The sequence below is a fragment of the Monodelphis domestica genome, chromosome 2 (assembly GCF_027887165.1).
Source record: "Monodelphis domestica isolate mMonDom1 chromosome 2, mMonDom1.pri, whole genome shotgun sequence".
In the NCBI taxonomy this organism is placed as follows: Eukaryota; Metazoa; Chordata; class Mammalia; order Didelphimorphia; family Didelphidae; genus Monodelphis; species Monodelphis domestica.
This window is the reverse complement of record NC_077228.1, coordinates 29,732,314-29,751,403: the sequence shown is the minus strand read 5'-3', so window position 1 is coordinate 29,751,403 and position 19,090 is coordinate 29,732,314. Positions and strand designations below refer to the sequence as shown.

The 19,090-nt window shown below is 53.7% G+C and overlaps 1 protein-coding gene across 1 annotated transcript in view; it reads right to left on the bottom strand.

Moving 5' to 3' along the window:
• Positions 1 to 18,205, bottom strand: part of TRABD2B (TraB domain containing 2B) — a 245,552-nt gene extending 227,347 nt beyond the window's left edge. The window contains exons 1-2 of the mRNA XM_056815180.1: positions 17,750 to 18,205; positions 14,647 to 15,207 (exon numbers count right to left, since the gene is read on the bottom strand). Coding sequence (XP_056671158.1) covers positions 14,647 to 15,207; positions 17,750 to 17,887 — 699 coding nt within the window. The 5' untranslated portion in view covers positions 17,888 to 18,205. The remainder of the gene's footprint in view (positions 1 to 14,646; positions 15,208 to 17,749) is intronic.
• Between the last annotated feature and the right edge of the window lie 885 nt (positions 18,206 to 19,090).

Genomic DNA, 19,090 nt, shown 5'->3' with positions numbered 1-19,090 from the left:
TGTCAAGAAGAGAGACCCTGGGCTGCTGACTGCCATCCAGATTTACTTGCTCTCAGACAAATGCACTCCAAGCCGTCAGGCCCCAGTGAGCCCGGCCACCCCCTCAGAGCGCCGGCCTTCTCCCCAGGGCCCCACACATGGTTCTCATTTGCTGCATTTAGCAGTTTTCATTTATCCTATGTGATGCTAACAGGATGACCTGAGAACAGAAGCTCTCGCCGGGTGCCCTGGAAGGAACCCAGGATTCTCTGAGAGCAAAGGAAAGGGAAGAGGACAAAGGGAAATCACCCCTAGATTTTGAAGGGTGACCCTCACACCTGGGTGCAGAGGGTGGCCATGGCTTATTCCAGTATGTGGCATCCCTGTGGAGCTGGAGGTGATGGCCCCGGAGAGCTCAGTGTGCCCAGGGAGGCTCGGGGGAGAGGGAAGAGTACTTATCCCAGGAGGGGAGAAGGCATTTGGTGGCTACATTCATTCGACTGGCAAACCATTTTTTGCATGTGGATCCCTGAGGAGGGCACATGGGGATGGGCAGCTCTTGCCCTCACACAGAAGTACTCCAGGAGGGGGATAAGACACCAGCTTGGACGACTGCAAGACATAAGAGGGTATCAGAGAGGAGGCAAATCCAGTGATGGCCAAGAAGGAGGAAGAAGGCTTCCCGGGGGAGGTGGCATTTAAATTGGTCGTGAATAGACAATGCAGGATAAAGATGGCAGAGGGAGTGGGCAGACTTTCTGGAAAGAGACTCGCTTTGGAAACTGTCAAGCATGTTATAAAGAAAAACAATTTATTATTATTAATGTCATCTTTAGAACAATGCCCAGCGGGGAGTGCTGAAGCTTCAACTGGATGCCCAAAGGGAGGTGACCTCGACAAGATGTCACAGATGCAGACACTGAGGGCCTGAGAGCAGAGTCTCTCCATTCCACCCAGGGCCCTCGGAGGGGACGAGGAGGGGGTCAGCCAATGACGATTAACAGGAGAATGAAGAAGGGCCGTTGCTTCTCCTCCACCAATGAACCCAAGGATATGTCATGTCTGGGAGGAGCATTAGAACAGAAAGTGTTTGAAAGGGGCCTTGGATCAGAATGTCAGAGCTAAGTAGGATCCTAGAAGAGGAGGCATAGGATGTCAGAGCCAGAAAGAATATTAGAGGGCACAGCTAGGTAGGTGGCTCGGTGAACTGAGAGCCAGGTCTGGAGATGGGAACTCCCGAGTTCAAATCTGGCCTTCCTAGCTGTATGACTCTAGGTAAGTCACTTAACCCCCATTGCCTAGCCCTTACCATGCTTCTGCCTTGAAACCAATACATGGTATTGATACTAAGACAGAAGGGAAGGGTTTAAAAACAAAAATGGAAGGAGGGAAGAAAGGAAGGAAGGAGGGCAGGAAGGAGGGAGGGAGGAAGGGGAGGGAGGGAGGAAGGGGAGGGAGGGAGGGGGAGGGAGGGAGGGAGGGAGGAAGGAAGGAAGGAAGGAAGGAAGGAAGGAAGGAAGGAAGGAAGGAAGGAAGGAAGGAAGGAAGGAAGGAAGGAAGGAAGGAAGGAAGGAAGGAAGGAAGGAAGGAAGGAAGGAAGGAAGGAAGGAAGGAAGGAAGGAGGGAAGGAGGGAAGGAGGGAAGGAAGGGGGGAAGGAAGGAGGGAGGGAAGGAAGGAAGGAAGGAAGGAAGGAAGGAAGGAAGGAAGGAAGGAAGGAAGGAAGGAAGGAAGGAAGGAAGGAAGGAAGGAAGGAAGGAAGGAAGGAAGGAAGGAAGGAAGGAAGGAAAGAAGGAGGGAAGGAAGGAAGGAAGGGGCAGCTAGGTGGGTCAGTGGATCAAATGTTGGACTTAAAGTCAGGAAGATTCATCTTTGTAAGTTCAAATCCAGCTTTGGATATGTACTATTTGATCCTAGGTGAGTTTCTTACAAACCTCTGCCTCGGTTTCCTCATTTGTAAAGTGGGGATAATAGCAGTGCCTACCTCTCGGGGTTGTTGTGAGGATCAAATGAGATAATAGTCATAAAATGCTCAGCAGAGTCCCTGGTACACAGTAAATGCCATATAATCTTTACTGGGTGGCACAGGGGGCCAGAGTGCAGACCAGTCTCCCTGAGTTCAAATCTGGCCTCAGCTGGACAAGACACTCAACCCTGTTGGCCTCAGTTTCCTTACCTGTCAAATGAGCTGGAAAAGGAAGTGGGAAAGCGCTCCTGTATCTTTGCCAAGAAAACCCCCAATAGGGTCAATCAGATGAGACTGAAGCACCTGAACCACACGAGGAATACAGAATGTGGACCAGGGACCTCAGAAAGTAGAACACAGTGTTATAGCAAGGAAGGACCTTTAGCACAGAGAAATGGGGACGGCGGAGCGGGGAGGGATGGCGAGATGATCTAGCCCAATCTCCATTTTCCACAGGGGGCAACAGAGGCACAAAAAGGGGAAGAGCCTTCCTGGAATCCTCTGGCATGCCAGGGGAGACACTGCAGAAGAACCCCAGTCCCCCTCCCCCCTGGTCCAGGTCCCTGTCTTTCCTCCCCTTCTTCCCCATCCACCGCAATGCAGATAACAGGCTGTACTTCAGGCTAGAGGCACTGGGGAGCCACTGCATATTTTGGAGCAAAGGAGTGACACGGCCACAGCCCATGGAATATTCTGTGTGAAGGACGGACGGGAGAAGGACCAGTGAGCAGGCTAATGTCTCCAAAGACTCAGATGGGGTAGACCGAGGGCCTGAGAACACCCTCCACATAGCCTAGTGGAAGGAGCACAGCATTTGGAGTATTCGAATCCTGTTCCGGGGCTACTGCCTATTGCTTCGCTTGGGTCCCTGATGTTCTTCCCCTCAGCCTCATTTTTCCCATCTGTAACATGGATTCCGTGACCCTGGCTCTAAGTTCTCAGCTCCTACCAATCAGGGAGAGAAGGGGGTGGAGGGGGTAGGAATGGCCAGACTTGGTACCCAACGAGAGGTCAGGGGAGGCAGGACGAGGGGAAGGAGGCGTGAAGGATGCTCCAGGTTTTCCCAGGGCTGATGATCTTCTGACCGGAGGTGGGAAGGGTCTGGGCCCCGAATCTTCAGCAGGAAGGAGCCCCCCCCCAAGCTGGGCCTGACCACACAGAGTAGGGCCCTCGCTCGGCGGACCCCCGGTGCCTTCCGACTGAGGCGATGGCCCCCGGCAGAGCCCCAGCTTTGTGTCTAGCCTTGCTGCGGAGGAGAAAGGCAAATCCCTCTTCAGAAAAAGCCAGCCTCCGTGCTGTGCCTCTGTCCTCCCTGGCACTGGACGCCGTCCATCTCGTTAACTCTCTTTAAGGCATCATTTCCCCTCCGAGCTGCTGGCCTCCAGCCCCGAGCCGAGCCGCGGTCGGGGGCCGCGGGGAGAAAAAGGCTGCTCGAGGTAATCCGGCATCCCCCCCCGCAGCCCAGATGAATGGCCTGGCCGGGGCTCGGCCGGAGGGGGGGCGGCTTCCAAAGGCCCCCGAGTGGCCGCTGACCAAACAAGATGCCCCCCTTCATTAAGGCTGCGCTGGGGGTGTCCGGTAATCCCATCAATAGAGACAGCCAAGCTGGTCCGCCCAGCTCCTGGGGCCCAGCGGGGGGAGCCGGCCAGCGGGCACAGACGGACTGAACGGAACAGCATCTTCCAGGGGAGGGAGGCCATGGAGGGGGGAGGCCCGGGCTGCCCTTGCGGCCAACCCCCGCGTCTGACAGAGGAGGAAACTGAGGAAGGTTTGGTGACACGGGCAGGATCGTAGAAGCTTCCAAGAGAGCTCGGCAGGTCCAATCCCCTCATTTTACAGGGGAGGGAACTGAGGCCTCCTTGGTGTGTGACCCTGGGCAAGTCACTTAACCCCCACTGCTTAGCCCTTAGCACTTTTCTGCCTTGGAACCAATGCACAGTGTTGATTCTAAGGCAGAAGGTAAGAGGGGAGCGACAGAGAGAGAGACAGAGACAGAGAGAGAAACAGAGGCAGACAGAGAGGAGGAGGGAGGGTGGGGAGCAGAGACAGAGACAGAGACAGCCAGAGGGAAAGACAGAAAGAGACACAGAGAGAGAGAGACAAAGTCAGAGGGAGACAGAGAGACAGAGAGAGAAACAGAGGCAGACAGAGAGGAGGAGGGAGCAGAGACAGAGACAGACAGAGAGAGAGAAGGAAAGACAGAAAGAGACACAGAGAGAGAGAGAGACAGTCAGAAGGAGACAGAGAGACAGAGAGAGAAACAGAGACAGAGAGAGAAACAGAGGCAGACAGAGAGGGGGAGGGAGGGTGGGGGACAGAGACAGAGACAGCCAGAGGGAAAGACAGAAAGAGACACAGAGAGAGAGAGAGACAAAGTCAGAGGGAGACAGAGAGACAGAGAGAGAAACAGAGGCAGACAGAGAGGGGGAGGGAGAGTGGGGGATCTGGTCTAATCTCCTTCTTTTAAGAATGAGGGGCATGAAGACCCAGAGACATTAAGTAACTTCTCCAAAGTCACACAGAGGCATGGCCTGAATTTGAACCCAGGACTCCAAATCCAGAGCTCTTTTCACCACACTCTATTGGGGCTCTTGGTCTACCTACAAACAGGTCACAAGAGATCAGAGGACCCCAGAGCTGGTAATGGCAAAAGGACCTGAATCAAATCCCCCCTGTGCCCCTCGTGGGCTAGGTGGCCCAAAGCAAACCCTCCCTTGTCCGGGCCTTAAGACCCTTCAAGACGGCCTCTCTTTGGAAACGGGAATCAGCCCCCCCTTCCAATGAGGGGCCTGGATGAGCTGCTTCTGGAATCCAGAATGAGGAGGAGCCTTTGGACGTTCAGGCTAAGGCTCCTCCGGACAACAGTGCGGCCTCTGAGAAGGACCCCTGGCCAGGACGCTCAGGGTGCTTGGGATCGGCTGTCCCTGGGAAGACTGCCTTAGAAGACCCCGAAGCTGTCATTTCTCTCCCTACAATCAGAGGAATGAAGGGCTCTGAGGTCATCCGGACTCGTTTTACAGAAGAAGCCGAGTCCCATCGAGGCTACAAAGTGGTCAAGACCCGAACCCAGGTCTGCTTGCAAACGTCCCCCCTTTCTCCCTAAGGAGTCTCTTCCTTGGGGACGCCAGTGACCTTCTCTGCCCCGTGAGGAGGAAGCAGACCCCTCCGTCCTCTTCAGGCCCGGCCCTCCAGCAATGGAAGGGAAGTCGTTCCAGGGGGCGCATCCATTCGTCCATTCGTTCATTCATGGAGTCTGAGCTGGGAGGACCATCTTGTCCACACCCCTCCTTTTGGAGAGGAGGGAACCGAGATCCAGATGGATGGGGATGGCCAGAGACAGGAAGGGAATTGTCCAGGCTCCCACAGGTCAGGGATGGAGCCAGGGTGGAGCCTGGGATTTCTGATCCAAATCCAGGCAGTTCAAAGAATTCACCGTCTAGGAAAAGCAAGACTCCCCCACCAGAGCCACCAAGGCAGGCCCAGCAGAACTTGAGGTTCAGTCCTACAGTCCAGCCCTGCAGGAGAAGAGCTGTGAGACCTGGAGGAGGCTGGGACAGCTCCCTGGAGGCAGTTTGATTCTATCGAGGCCCTTAAGGATAGGGAAGCCTGGGATGGAGGGCGAGAGAAGAGCCTCCAAGCACAGAACAAGTCATTTAACTACTCTATGCCTCAGTTTCCCTAAGGACAAAGCGAAGGGGTTTGATTAATTAAGTGTCTACTCCCACAGGCCTTTCAGACTTACAAAACCTATTTTAATGTTTCCACTTTTATGTGAAAAAGTTTAAACATTACTTTTTAAAATTTTGAGTTCCAAATTCTTCTCTCCCTTTCTTATTCCTACCTTGACAAAGTAACCAATTTGATATAAAATTTCCATTTGCAATCATAAAAAAAGACTTAGAAAACCCTTTCCTCATGATTATCCTATAAGGTAGGTAGCAAAAGTATTCATATAACCATTTTACAGACGGGAAAACTAAGGCCCAAAGTGGCTATCAATAGCAGAGTTTGGAATAAAAGTGTTTACATCACTAGATAGAAAATCCCAGGACCTGGGACCTTGTGTAAATCACTTACCCTCCAACAAGGGGGTTAGGGGCAGCTAGGTAGCATAATAGATAGGGCCAGGAAGGACCTGGGTTCAAATCTGGCCTCAGACACTTCCTAGCTATGTGTCCCTGGCCAAGTCACTTTAACCCTGATTGCTCAGCTCTTGCTGCTCTTCTGTCTAAGAATTGAAGGATTTAGGAAAAAAAACAACCCCAAATGACTACATCGGACAGCAAAGGAAACCAGCCCACTGAAATACCGCCATCAAAATAGCAATATTTCACAGGCCCAGGGAGTTCTCGAAGCGCCCCTCTGATCCTGGTCTGGATTTTGTTATCCTTGTTGTCTGGTCATTTGAGTCGTGTCTGACTCTTCAAGACCCGATTTGGGGTTTTCTTGGCAGATGCTGGAGTGGTTGGCCATTTCCTTCTCCCGCTCATTTGACAGAAGAGGAAACTGAGGCAAACAGGGTGAAGTGACTTGCCCAGAGTCACATAGCTAGGAAGTGTCTGAGGCCAGATTTGAACTCAGGAAGATGAATCTTCCTGACTCCAGGCCTGGCACTCCATGCACTGTGCCCCCATCCACTATCCTGTACTCCCTCCCAACATCATGATCTCTAGGCTTTGTTCCAGGTCTACGGGCCTGGTTTCCATGACCTTCTTGGGGTGCGGGAGGTGGGATTGAGCAAAGATTAATTGTTCCGGTCTTGGGGCGGTCACCTTGTTTTCCAGGGACTCTCCACCCTGGGTCGCAGAGCCTGAGGATCACAACAAAGCTGACTAGTCAAACAGGAGCAGGCCTGAAGCTGGGGCCCCTGGGCTGCCTCTGGGTCAGGTGGGAGGACGGAGCCGCCTGAGAGATAAAAGACTGTGGAAGGGATAATATTTAGACACAAGCCTAGCAACAGGAATGGAAGCAGCTCCATAGGCTGGCAAGCATGACTGTCCCTTGACCTGCCTGGGGGGAAAGGACTGAAGGAGTCCATGGGAGCTGGGCTGGTCTGCCTTCCTTCCTTGGCCTGGGTGTAAACCAAACCCCACCTATTTTCACAAAAAATGAAGCAGGGGGTGAGGGTGGACAACTAGGTGGTCCAGTGGATTGAGAGCCAGGCCTAGAGACGGGAGGTCCTAGGTTCAAATTTGGCTTCAGATACTTTCTAGCTGTGTGACCCTGGGCATGTCACTTAACCCCCATTGCCTAGCCCTTACTGCTCTTCTGTTTTGGAATCAATACACAGTATTGACTCTAAGATGGAAGGTAAAAGAAGGAGGAAGGGAGGGAGAGAGAGAAGGAGGGAAGGAAGGAAGGAGGGAAGGAAGGAAGGAAAGAAGCAAGGAAGCAAGGAAGCAAGGAAGCAAAGAAGCAAGGAAGCAAGGAAGCAAGGAAGCAAAGAAGGAAGCAAGGAAGCAAGGAAGGAAGGAAGATAAAGAGAAAAGAAGGAAGGAAGGGAGGAAGGAAGATAAAAAGTAAAGAAGGAAGGAAGGGAGGGAGGAAGATAAAAAGAAAAGAAGAAAGAGAGGGAGGGAGGGAGGAAGGAAGGAAGGAAGGAAGGAAGGAAGGAAGGAAGGAAGGAAGGAAGGAAGGAAGGAAGGAAGGAAGGAAGGAAGGAAGGAAGGAAGGAAGGAAGGAAGGAAGGAAGGAAGGAAGGAAGCAATGAAGGAAGGAAGGAAGGAAGGAAGGAAGGAAGGAAGGAAGGAAGGAAGGAAGGAAGGAAGGAAGGAAGGAAGGAAGGAAGGAAGGAAGGAAGGAAGGAAGCAATGAAGGAAGGAGGAAAGGTTATTTCTTAATTATTTACCATGTGCCAGATATTAAGTATTGGGGATACAAAGAGAGGCAAAAACAATCCCTTCCCTCAGGAAACTGATGCTCTCTTGGGGGCTGGAACACAAATGGCAATTCATCTCAGGCATATGGAGAGGTTGGGAATCCAAGGGAGCAGCATCAGGGCAAATGGCAAGGTCTAAGAGTCTTAGATTGTATAAATGACTCAGCTGATAGCGTCCTGGGTCTACAGAGCATGTCTGGAGGGCCGATGTCAAGACGTGGTGGTCGTCCATGTCACCAGAAGGAAGAGAAGATTCCCACCTGGTCTGTTCTGTATGAGCAGCCAAGGAGAAAGAATGAAGGGCACCCCTATTGGTACTGAACCTTCCAAAACTTTGCATGCCAGTGGATTGTACTTGATAGAGAACTAGTTCTAGGTCTCACTTGACACAGGGTGAAGCACTCTTTCCAGACTCTCCAGGAGATCCCCAGAACAAGAGGGCTCACTGGAGACCCCAGAGCTGGAATCAGGGAGTGACTTCAGAGGAGAATGTGAGAGGCAGGTACCATAGAAATGAGCGCTATTCTTATTAGAGGCTCATGGGACTTGGTGAGGAGAACTTGAAGCTTAAGAGATTGCTGAGTCCTCCCACCATATTTCCCCAAGAGGAAACTGAAACTGAGAGAGGGAAGAGACTTGTCCAAGGTCACAGAGTTGGAATTCAAACCCAGGTCCTCTGACACTGATTATTGTGAGTTCATTCTCAGCCCCCAAATTCGCTTGTGTTTGGGAAGTAGCACCATTTACAAGGAGAGAATGTGAGAGGGTAGGAGAGCAACAAGTGGGAAGGGGGCCACCTCTGGGAAAAACCCAGCTCTAAGCCTAGACAGAGGGGCCCTCTTGTACCAGTGCCTACATTCATGGATTTAGGGCAGGACAATGAGCCAGAGTTTCCATCTCCCCCTCCCCTCACTCCCCACTGGGCTACACTTCACTCCCTCCACTCAACAGATCACCACACAGGCCCCAGGGACTCCCAGCCAGGGAGGAACTGAGTTTCATCCAAAGGCTACCTCACAAAAGTCATCCCACCAAACAGCCAAGGGCTCCAAGGACCAGAGCAAAAATCCCAGGCCTTGAGAACATCAGAGTCAAAAGGGACCTTGGAACATGGAACAGAATGTTAGCGCTGTGGGTTAGAGAACTCCAGAGCTGGGAAGAATTTTAGAAGATGGAAAAAAAATGTGAGAATTGGGAGGGACCATAGACAGACACCAAGGGATCCAACCTCCCCATTTCATTGATGTGGAAACTGAGGTCCAGAGATGGAAAAGGCCTTTTCCAAAGTCACACCTGAGACCTGCTAAATCATAAAATAAGAGTATTGAGTTCAGCCCACTGATTTTATAGAAAAGGAAACTGAAGTCCCAGAGAAGGGAAGCCAAGGATTCTGACTCCAAATCTGTGTACTTAAAAAAATTCAGTCTTTATAAGCAACCACCTCTCCTAAAACATGGACTAACTGAGCTGAAAGAGTACTAGGTGATCACTGAGCCCAACCCTTTCTTTTTCTTTTCTGTTTTAAACCCTTATTTTGTGTCAGTAACAACTCTAAGACAGAAGGGCAAAGTTGAGGCAAATGAGGTGAAGAGACTTGCCTAGGGTCACATAGCTAGGGAGTAAATTAAGTGGGTCTCATAAACACCAGCATCTGAGGCCAAATTTGAACCCAGTCCTTCTGACTCTAGGCCTACACTCTATCCACTATGCCACTCAGCTCCCCTCGAACTTTTTCTTTTCCAATGGAAGCTAGATATGACTCAGAAAAGGAAAGTAAACAGTAGAGTCATTCAGCTTCAAAACAAAACCCTCCAAAGCAGCAATGGACCCTCAACTAACTCTCTAAGCATCAGAGATAGAAGGGAGGGCTCTTCACCTGCAGCATCCCCCCCCCCACATGCACACCTGCCAACTCAGTCAGGTGAGGCTGAGCTGAGTAGGGTTCAAATCCAAAGGGATGGTGGAGGTGCCCCACTCCCCCTCACACTGATGCCTTGACCCAAATGATCCTTTGGGCATCAAACCACGGCCTGCGCCTGGGCCCCTTAATTTTCTCCATTTCCACATTTTTCCATGCACACTCTTATTTGAGCATCATAGAAGGCCTTCAAGGTAAAGTAAGGGTCTCATAGTCACCACTTATGCGATGCAGAGAAGTTCCGTGGGCAAAAGACTTTCCCAAGCTATTTACTGGCAGAGAGGAAGACCAGAACCAAAGCGTCATCGAATCATACAGACGTAAGAAATCACCAATGTACAGTGATACACGACTCATTCTAGAGGAGGAAACGGGCTCAAGGGTGGGAGGGCCTTGGCTGCTGCGAAGTAGTCATTGAGGTAGTACTAGAACTCAGGTATTGTGCTCAGGAGATAAAAAAAAAACAATGTACAAAAATACCTACTATGTGCCAGGAATTAATAAGCCCCTCCCCTTAAGGAACTTTTATTCTATTAGAAGACAATATGCACGCAAGTCTACAACCTGAGGGGAGAGGTTCTTTCTTTTTCTTCTCTGTACCTCCAGTGTTCAGAGCAGTACACAGATAGATGAGTGGATGGCTGAATAGATAGATGAATGGATGGATGGATGGATGGATGGATGGATGGATGGATGGACAAAAGGATGGATGGATGGACAAAAGGATGGATGGGTGAACAGATAGATGAATGGATGGATGGAAAGGTAAATGGATAGGTGAATAGGTGGATGAACAGATGGATAGATGGATGGATGGATAAAAGGATGGATGGGTGAATAGATAGATGAATGGATGGATGGATGGACAAAAGGATGGATGGGTGAACAGATAGATGAATGGATGGATGGAAAGGTAAATGGATAGGTGAATAGGTGGATGAACAGATGGATAGATGGATGGATGGGTGAATAGATAGATGAATAAATGGGTGGATGGATGAATGGATGGATGGAAGGATGAATCAATCCCTGCATCCTAGACCACAAAGCCTCTCAGAACTTCTGGTCCCCTTTATCTGCTCACTAGCCCCAGACAAATGCAGGATTCTAACAAGAAGCCCAAATTCCCAATAGATATTCCCTAAGAAGTCAAAATGGTGTAGCTTCTTTGGGCCCTGAAGGAGAGAAAAGTGAGGTGGGGCAAGGTATGTCAGTGGGAAAGGAGTGGGGGTGGGGAGAGAGGAAAGCAGGAAGAAAGGGGGAAAGGAAGGAAGAAGATGAAAAACAAAAGTCACCTCTTTGGAGTTTGTTTTGGAAGCTGAGCCCTGAGAGGCACAGCCCACAGGCGGAGGAGAATCTCTGGGCTGGAGCCCCTGGGACAAAGCTCCAAGTAGCTGAGCGGCCAGTCTTGCCTCAGGCTAAGAGCAGGGTCAGTCTGTGCTCTCCAGGAGGGAAAAATGTTGCCTTTCCCCCAGCAAACCCCAGAACCAGAGCCCTTTGTAAAGAAGCTATTTTAAGCCGGCTTTTTCCCACCCCCCCCCCAAAATATTTTGCAATAACAGTAACGCAGAGAGCAAAGTAAAAATAAAGTATCTGATGTACTTAGCAGATATTTTGGGACAATAATGCATCACAGATGTGCACATCAAACCGTGCGCGCGCCCAGGTTCGCGGGAGCGCGCGCGCGCACGCACACACCAAGGGCTTTGCATTCCTGGCTCTCTCAAGATGCTTCGCTGGCTGGCCAGCCACACACCCACCCCGGGCCAGTAATTGCTTCTTCCTGATTTCGCTTCGCTTCAGCCTCTGAGGATGGAGGGCAGATTTCAGCACCTCTCTCCGGAACGATAACACGACAAATTGGCCCGGGCGGAGCCTCTCACAGGTGCTGAAGGCTTCAAAGATTAGGGAGTCTGGCGGGGGGAGGGGGGCGGCCCCTCCCAGCTCCGGCCGCCTGGCCCAGGAAGCAGGACCGAGGGGCTAAGGGGAGGCCGACCCTGGGTCCCCCGAGCTAGGCCTAGGCTAATTCCATCTGTGCCCTCCTGCAAGTCATAGCTCCCTCCCCTCCCGGCCTGTTTGCGCCTCAGTCAAGTGAGGGGGCTGGACCTACTGTCTCAGGACCCTCCCGGCTCTGATCTTCTCTTCTCTGTTCTAAAAGTTCTCCTAGCTTTGACTTTTTCTGTCCTCTGATGGAAGGAACCACTCCCCCAGCTCTGATCTTCCCTCTTTCTGTTCTAAGCTGTCTCCCAGCTCTAATTTTCCCTGTTCTCCTAAGAGTCCCCCCAGCTCTGATCTTCCCTCTTTCTGTTCTAATCTCTTTCCCCCAGCTCTGATCTTCCCTCTTCTCTGTTCTAAGCTCTGTCTCCCATCTCTGATCTTCCCTCTTCAGTGTTCTAAGGACCCTTCCAGCTCTGATCTTCCCTCTTCTCTGTTCTAAGCCCTGTCTCCCATCTCTGATCTTCCCTCTTAAGTGTTCTAAGGACCCTTCCAGCTCTGATCTTCCCTCTTCTCTGTTCTAAGCTCTGTCTCCCATCTCTGAACTTCCCTCTTCAGTGTTCTAAGGACCCTTCCAGCTCTGATCTTCCCTCTTCTCTGTTCTAAGCTCTGTCTCCCATCTCTGAACTTCCCTCTTCAGTGTTCTAAGGACCCTTCCAGCTCTGATCTTCCCTCTTCTCTGTTCTAAGCTGTCTCCCATCTCTGATCTTCCCTCTTCTCTGTTCTAAGCTCTGTCTCCCATCTCTGAACTTCCCTCTTCAGTGTTCTAAGGACCCTTCCAGCTCTGATCTTCCCTCTTCTCTGTTCTAAGCTCTGTCTCCCATCTCTGATCTTCCCTCTTCTCTGTTCTAAGCTCTGTCTCCCAGCTCTAACTTTCCCTGTTCTCCTATCTGAGTCCCCCCAGCTCTGATCTTCCCTCTTCTCTGTTCTAAGCTCTGTCTCCCATCTCTGAACTTCCCTCTTCAGTGTTCTAAGGACCCTTCCAGCTCTGACCTTCCCTCTTCTTTGTTCTAAGCTCCTGCTCCCAGCTCTGACCTTCTCCATTCTCCTATCTGAGGACCCCACCACCACCACCACCACCAGTTTTGCTCTTCTCTGGTCTCTGTTCAAGATCCCTCCTGGCTCGGACCTTCCTGGTTCTCTCTTCCATGGTTCTTTCTAGCTCTGCCCTCTGAGACAGGCTCCATAGATTACAACGGAGCCTGTTGAGTGGGAGCTCAGGATGGCCCATGGGTCCCCTGGAGTCAGGAGATGACAATGGCTTCACATAGCATTTGACTTGGACACAGCCTCACATCTATGCCAGCAAAGGCTTGCAGCTTAATAAATGTTTGGTTTAAACTGACCAGGAAGAGCTGTGTGTGTGTGTGTGTGTGTGTGTGTGTGTGTGTGTGTGTGTCTGTGTGTGTCTGTCTGTCTGTCTGTGAGTGTGTGTGAGTATGTGTGAGTCTATGAGTGTATGTGTGTGTGATTGCACACTCTCAAAGTGGGATCTCTCAAAGACAAGGAACTCCAACCACACAGCCTCCCAAGCCAAAGAGCTAGCCATGTGGGACAGGATCCAAACGTCCATTAACGGGTCAGAAGACTTCAAGCTAAGCAGGTCCCTGGAGACCATCATTTCCAAATCCATAACCTTACAAATGAGCAACCTGAGGCCCAGAGAGGGAAAGAAACTGTCCAAAGGTCACACAGTTTCTGAGCAACAAAACTGACTCACGAACTCAAGTCCTCTGACTAAATCCAGTTCCACAATTTTGAAGAAAAAAAAATCAGGGCCAAGGATGCCTGGAGGAAACAGAGCTGAATGAACCTGGAGATGGCAAAATATTTTCCACCTAAGAAGAACCCTGGAGCCAAAGAAAGCCCAGAGTTGGCCTGGGGTGACCCACCTCTGCTGGCCTGATACTTCCCTCCCTACAGGCTCCAGCTGGGGGGCACCCGGTCACGCAGGACAAAGTGGCCTTTCATTTGGCCTAGTAAATGAATCTGTCCTGCATTTTTCTCTGGGATAACAAAAGCCCAAGTTCCCCCAGGAGGGATCACGTTCCTCCCCTGTTTCCCTGGTTAAAAGCGTGCAACCTCCCCCGCCAGGGCCCAGCCCCTTTGACTATTTCCAAGCACCCTGCCCCACCTCTGAAGACCCCCCACCCTGTGCCCAGCTCTGCCATGGCTGCTCTGGGGGCCGAGGTGGCGCTCCCGGCTCCCTTGCCCAGCCAATTGACCTCTGCCCACCAGAGAAGCAAAGTGGCGGAGAAATAAAAGCCTCCAATGCCACGTTCCCTAGTCAGGACTCCGGGCCTTTCACCAGGGTCCTCCTCACCCTCCCTTAGCTGGGTTCTCACGTCAACGTGGGCTCCCCGAGCTCTCACAATCTCTCAGAATCATTAACCCCAAACGGCAGCTGTTGCCTCCCTCTCCTTCAGCACTCCAGGGCCACTAGGGGCACAACTAGACAACATGGGAGGATGCAGTGGGGGGCCTGGAGCCCCGCCTGGCACCCCCAGCTTGTCTGGCCTTCCATGCCATGCCCAAGCAGCCTCTGCCACTCAAGTGCCCCAGTTCTAGGAATGTCTAACCTACCCTCCCGGCTCTCTCGTTGCCAGGGCTCAAAATGAACATTTTCCTGGCTTAGAGAAAGCCGGAGAACCGAAACCAGAAAGCTTGTTCTCTCCCCTCCCTGGAGGGGCCAAAATCCCATCAGGCCAAGCTGTCCTCCATACGCAGGGGCCAAGCACAAGAGTACAAGCATCTGCCTCCTCCAAAGCCACTCCTATCCAGTCCTGGCTCTCTCCCCTGCCCCCATCTCTGCCCCGTCTCCTCTGGGAAGGGAGGGGACTCCTCTGATGCCCAGAAGAAAAGACAAAGGGCACAGCATGCCCCGTTCGGAGACGGAAAAGCCGGAATCCTACCTGGGAGAAGTTGAGCCCGTTGAGCGGGTGGCACTGCTCTTCGACCCTCTCCACGGCACCCGTTCGCTTCTTCATGCGCTCTGCCTCCTGCGCCAGGTAGAGGTCCAGCACGGGCACGCCTCGGGAGCGCACGTCGGTCTCTGTGAGCGAGTTCACCATGAGCATCACCCAGACGGGCCGCTTGCGTTCCCAGTTGCCCGCGATGGCATTGAACAGGTAGTCGGCGTACAATCCTTTGCCCCTCTGGTCGGGCGTCATCCAGGTGGGCATCATGAGTTTCACGTAGTCCAGGTGCCGCTTGAGACGCCGGTACAGCTCCCGGGGCAGCACATCCTGGAGGTTCTCGCCATGGGGCAACAGCTGGCAGCTGGCCAGGGCCGAAATGGTGTAGGGGTCCGTGAGGTCCAGCTCAAAATAGACCCGGGCGCTGGCCTCGAAGGCCGCCTTGGAATTGTCTGGGATGAAGTCCCAGACCCTCGTGTACGGAACGTGGATGGTACCAAACAGGTAGGCAGGAGGGTCCCGATGAATGGTCCAGAGAAACGAGTTCAGGTCTCCCTGCTATCCAACCGGGGCAAAGAGAAGAGAGGAGACCCTCTTAGCAGAAGAACAAGAAGAACAGCTGTCCTGTCTCTAGCACTCAGCTAATCAACAGACACTAGTTTATCTATTTTTAAATAAAAACCCTTATCTTCTGTCTCAGAGTCGAGCTGTCAGGGCTAGTCAACGGGGGTTAAGCATCTTGTCCAGGGCTGCACAGCTAGGAAGTGTCTGAGCCTAGATTTGAACCCAAGACCTCCTGCCTCCAGACCTCTATCCACTGAGCCACCTAGCTGCTCCTTAACTTTCTTAATTTTCTTTAAAACCCTTATGCCCTGTCTGAGAATAAGTACTAAGTATTGGTTGCAAGGCAGAAGAGTGGTGAGGGCTAGGCAATTGGGGTTAAGTGACTTGCCCAAGGTCCCACAACCAGGAAGTAACTGAGGCCACATTTGAACCCAGGACCTCCTGTCCTCAGGTCTGGATCTTTATCCATTGAGCCACCTAGCTGCCTATATTTCTGCAGGACTTTCAAGTTTACAAAGCACTTTCCTCTTCTTAGCTGTGTGATCCTGGACAAGTCACTTAACTCCAATTGCTTAATCTTCTGCCTTAGAACGGATACATGGTATCCATTCTAAGACAGAAGATAAGGGTTTAAAAAAAAAGGAGCACTTTCCTCACAACTAGCCATCAAAATAAGGAATGTGAGAATAATTCTCTCCATTTGACAGATGAGGAAACTGAGGCACTACGAGATTTGCTCCAGTTTCTATCCTCACCTCTCAAAAACAAAGGTGCCTCTTGTCCCCAGGATCCAAGTTAATTTCTACTCTGAGCTGTCCTTACCTTCTCTGAAAAATCAGTGAAGCTCTCTGAGGTGCCTCCTAACTCGAACCCTGGGATCTCTGCCCCCCCTTTTCTGGATCCCACCTCTGGGTTTTTTCCTAGGACTGGGGGGAGTGGGGCGAGCAGAGAACGTATTTTCACCAAGATGGGCTTGGGTTTAGGGGCATTTTTTGGTTCATGGAAGGAGCAGGGATCCATTGGCCTTGGGTTCTCCTGCCTTTGCTCCCAGCACCTCAAGAGCGAGTCCCTTCTCCTGTAGAGGCAAGCCTCTACCCACCCACAGACCTCATCCCCACCCCGCCCCCATGAGGCTTTTAAGATCCCTGGATTCTAGTGAAAAGGAGGGAGGGAGGGAAGAGCCAGTGATCAGCTTTCATCTTGGGTTTGTGGGTCTTGGTGGGAGTTGGGAGTAGAGGGTAGAGACAACAACAGTTCCATTTCTGGGGTCCTTTGCACCCCAGGGACTTGTCAACCATTTATCTTCTGCCTAGAACACCCTTGAGTTGGGCAGAGATATTATCCCCATTTTACAGATGAGGAAAATCTGAGATATTCCCATGTCACAGAGCTAGTTATACAGGTGGCTGGAACCCAGGTTTGGGGTTCTTTTCACCCTCCTAAGACCTTTGTGGAGGCTCATCCACCCCCAGGATCATCTATTCGGAGCTAAAAGGAACCTTAGATGCCATCTAGTCCAAGCTCATCTTACAGAGGAAAAACCAGACCCAGCAAGATTGAATTATTTGCTCAGGGATACAGAGCTAATAGGGCTCTGAGGTGAGATTTGAATCCAGATCTTCTTGACTCCAAGTCCCAAGTACTATCTCTTTTACTATGCCCTTCCAAGAGCCATTGAAAACCCCAAGGCTGAGGCAGCCCTGGGCAGAGAACCACTGCCCTAGCCCTGCGTCAGTCCCTTTCTCCAGCTCCAGCAGAAGCCTCGCTTCCCCACCCCATCCCCTCTCTAAAGGGAGAAGTGTCTGTCCCTCCCGGCTGAAGGAAAGGTCAGGAGCCAGGCCCCACCAGGAAGGGAAGTTAGGTGGATGGGGGTGGGGGGAGAGAAAGAAAACTTTGCCTCTGCTTGGCACAGCAGGGAAAAAATGAGTGGGGGAGTGGGGAGGAGGAGGAGGAGGAGGGAGAAGGTCAGAGTCCCAGCCTAAGGGAAGTTTGGGGAGGGAGGAAGGGAGGGGAAAGGCAGCCTCGGCCCCCAGGCCCTTCTGGAGAGGGGACCTGGAGTCAGGCGGAGAGGAGAGAACCTCTTAGCCCAGCTGGGCATGAGAGGACCGCGGGCCTGGGCCAGAGGTCTAGGCTGCAGCAAGGAAGTTGGAAGGGGAGGAGAAGCTCTGGGGATGTGGGGCTCAGTCCCCAAATCAGGCAGAGGAGCAGAGAGATCCCGCAGCCTCGGCCCACAGAGCCAGGCTGGGAATGTGTGTTTCACTTGCAAAGAGAAGCTGGAGGGGAAATGGAGGCAAGGGAGGAGAAAAGTTGGGATGGGGTCAGAGGGATTGGGGGCAGGAGGAAGGAGGAAGGAGAGGCACCCCTGCGCTGCTGGCCCCGGCTAGGAGAAAAGTGGGGATGGGGTGGGGGGAAGCCCCCCATGGGCCCTGGAGCAAGCTGTCCAGTCTCCAGAAGCGCAGATGGGGGTCGGGGGTGGGTGTGAGGGGAGAGGAAGGAGCCCTACTGCCCGGGTGGCTGAGAGGGCAAGGCGCCTCACCGATCCAGGCGGCCGGCACTGTCCTCCGGCGTCCAGCGGCTCCCCGGACCCGGAGCAGGCTCCGCGCAGCAGCAGCAACAGCAGCAGGGCTAAGGCGAGCGCCAGCCCCAGCCCGAGTCCCGCCAGGCTCCCGGGCATCGTGCCGCTGTCTGTCCGTCTGTCCCGGGCAGGGCCGGAGCGCACGGGGCAGAGCGCGGAGTGGGGGCACAGAGCGGTCGCGGAACGAGGACACGGAGTTGGGGCAAGGAGCCCCTCTCGGAATCCAGCCCAACCCGGAGCCCCACCGCCGGCCCAGGGATGCTCCGGGCTCCGGGGAGGGGTGCCTGGGTCCCTGCCCCTCCGTCCTCAGCCCAGCCGGCTCCGGTCTCAGTGCTTCCTCCCCGCCTGCCTCGCTCACTCCTTGGGGCGAGTTTTCGGGCTAGGGGCCGGGCGGGCTGGCAGGCGGCGCGGAACAAGTGCGGGGCGGGGGCGGGGCGGGGCGGCCCGGGGCTGGGGGCGGGGGCGCCGGGGTCCCGGCCGAGCGGCCGTCAGTCCGCCCCCCGGGGCCGGGCTGCCCGGACGCCCCCTCCCCAACTTCAGGGGCCCGGCCGCTCCGCCATGCTGCTGCCGCTCGCCGGGGCCGGCGCCGGGGCTGCGGGCGGGCTCCGGGGCTCCCTTGGCTCAGCTCACTGGGGCGGGCGGGCAGACGAGCCGAGCGGATCGAGGTTGGGCTGGGCAAGGCTGGGGCGGGCCGGGCCGGGTCGGGCTAAGCTGGGCAGGGGCGCCCCCGGGGCTGCTGGCTCGGGCTGGAGCTTGGGACTGCGGCTGCGGCTGCGGCTGGGGCTGGGGAGCCGCGGGCCGGGCTGGGCTGGGCTGGGCCGGGCAGGGCTGGGCCGGGCCAGGGGCAGCAGCGCGCTCCGCTCCGCGCACAGGCTCGGCGAGGCGGGGACTGAGAGGCATGTCAGCGTGTCAGACACACACACTCACACACTCACACGCGCGCGCGCGCCCAGGGAGGCAGAACTCCCAGCCGCTTTCCAAACTTCCCATCCCCTCCTCCCTCCTTCCCTCCCCGCCTCCCGCTCCTTATCCCGGGCCTCCCCCCAGGCGCGCCCAGCCGGACGCTAGAGGGCGCGCCGGACGCGGTCACTGTGGGGCCAAAGCGCGCTTGGCCCTAGGCCCGCGCGGGCCTCGGGCTCTCTGGGAAAGAAGGAGTCTCCCTGGACCCCAGAGGGTCTGCTCTGCGTCTCCCGGCCCCCCCTCCCCCCGCCCGCTCAGGGGTCCAAAACCCAGCGAAATGCCGCAGAGGACACTGAACATGCACAGCCTTTGAGCCCCGAGGACACTTAAAGATCAGCTAGT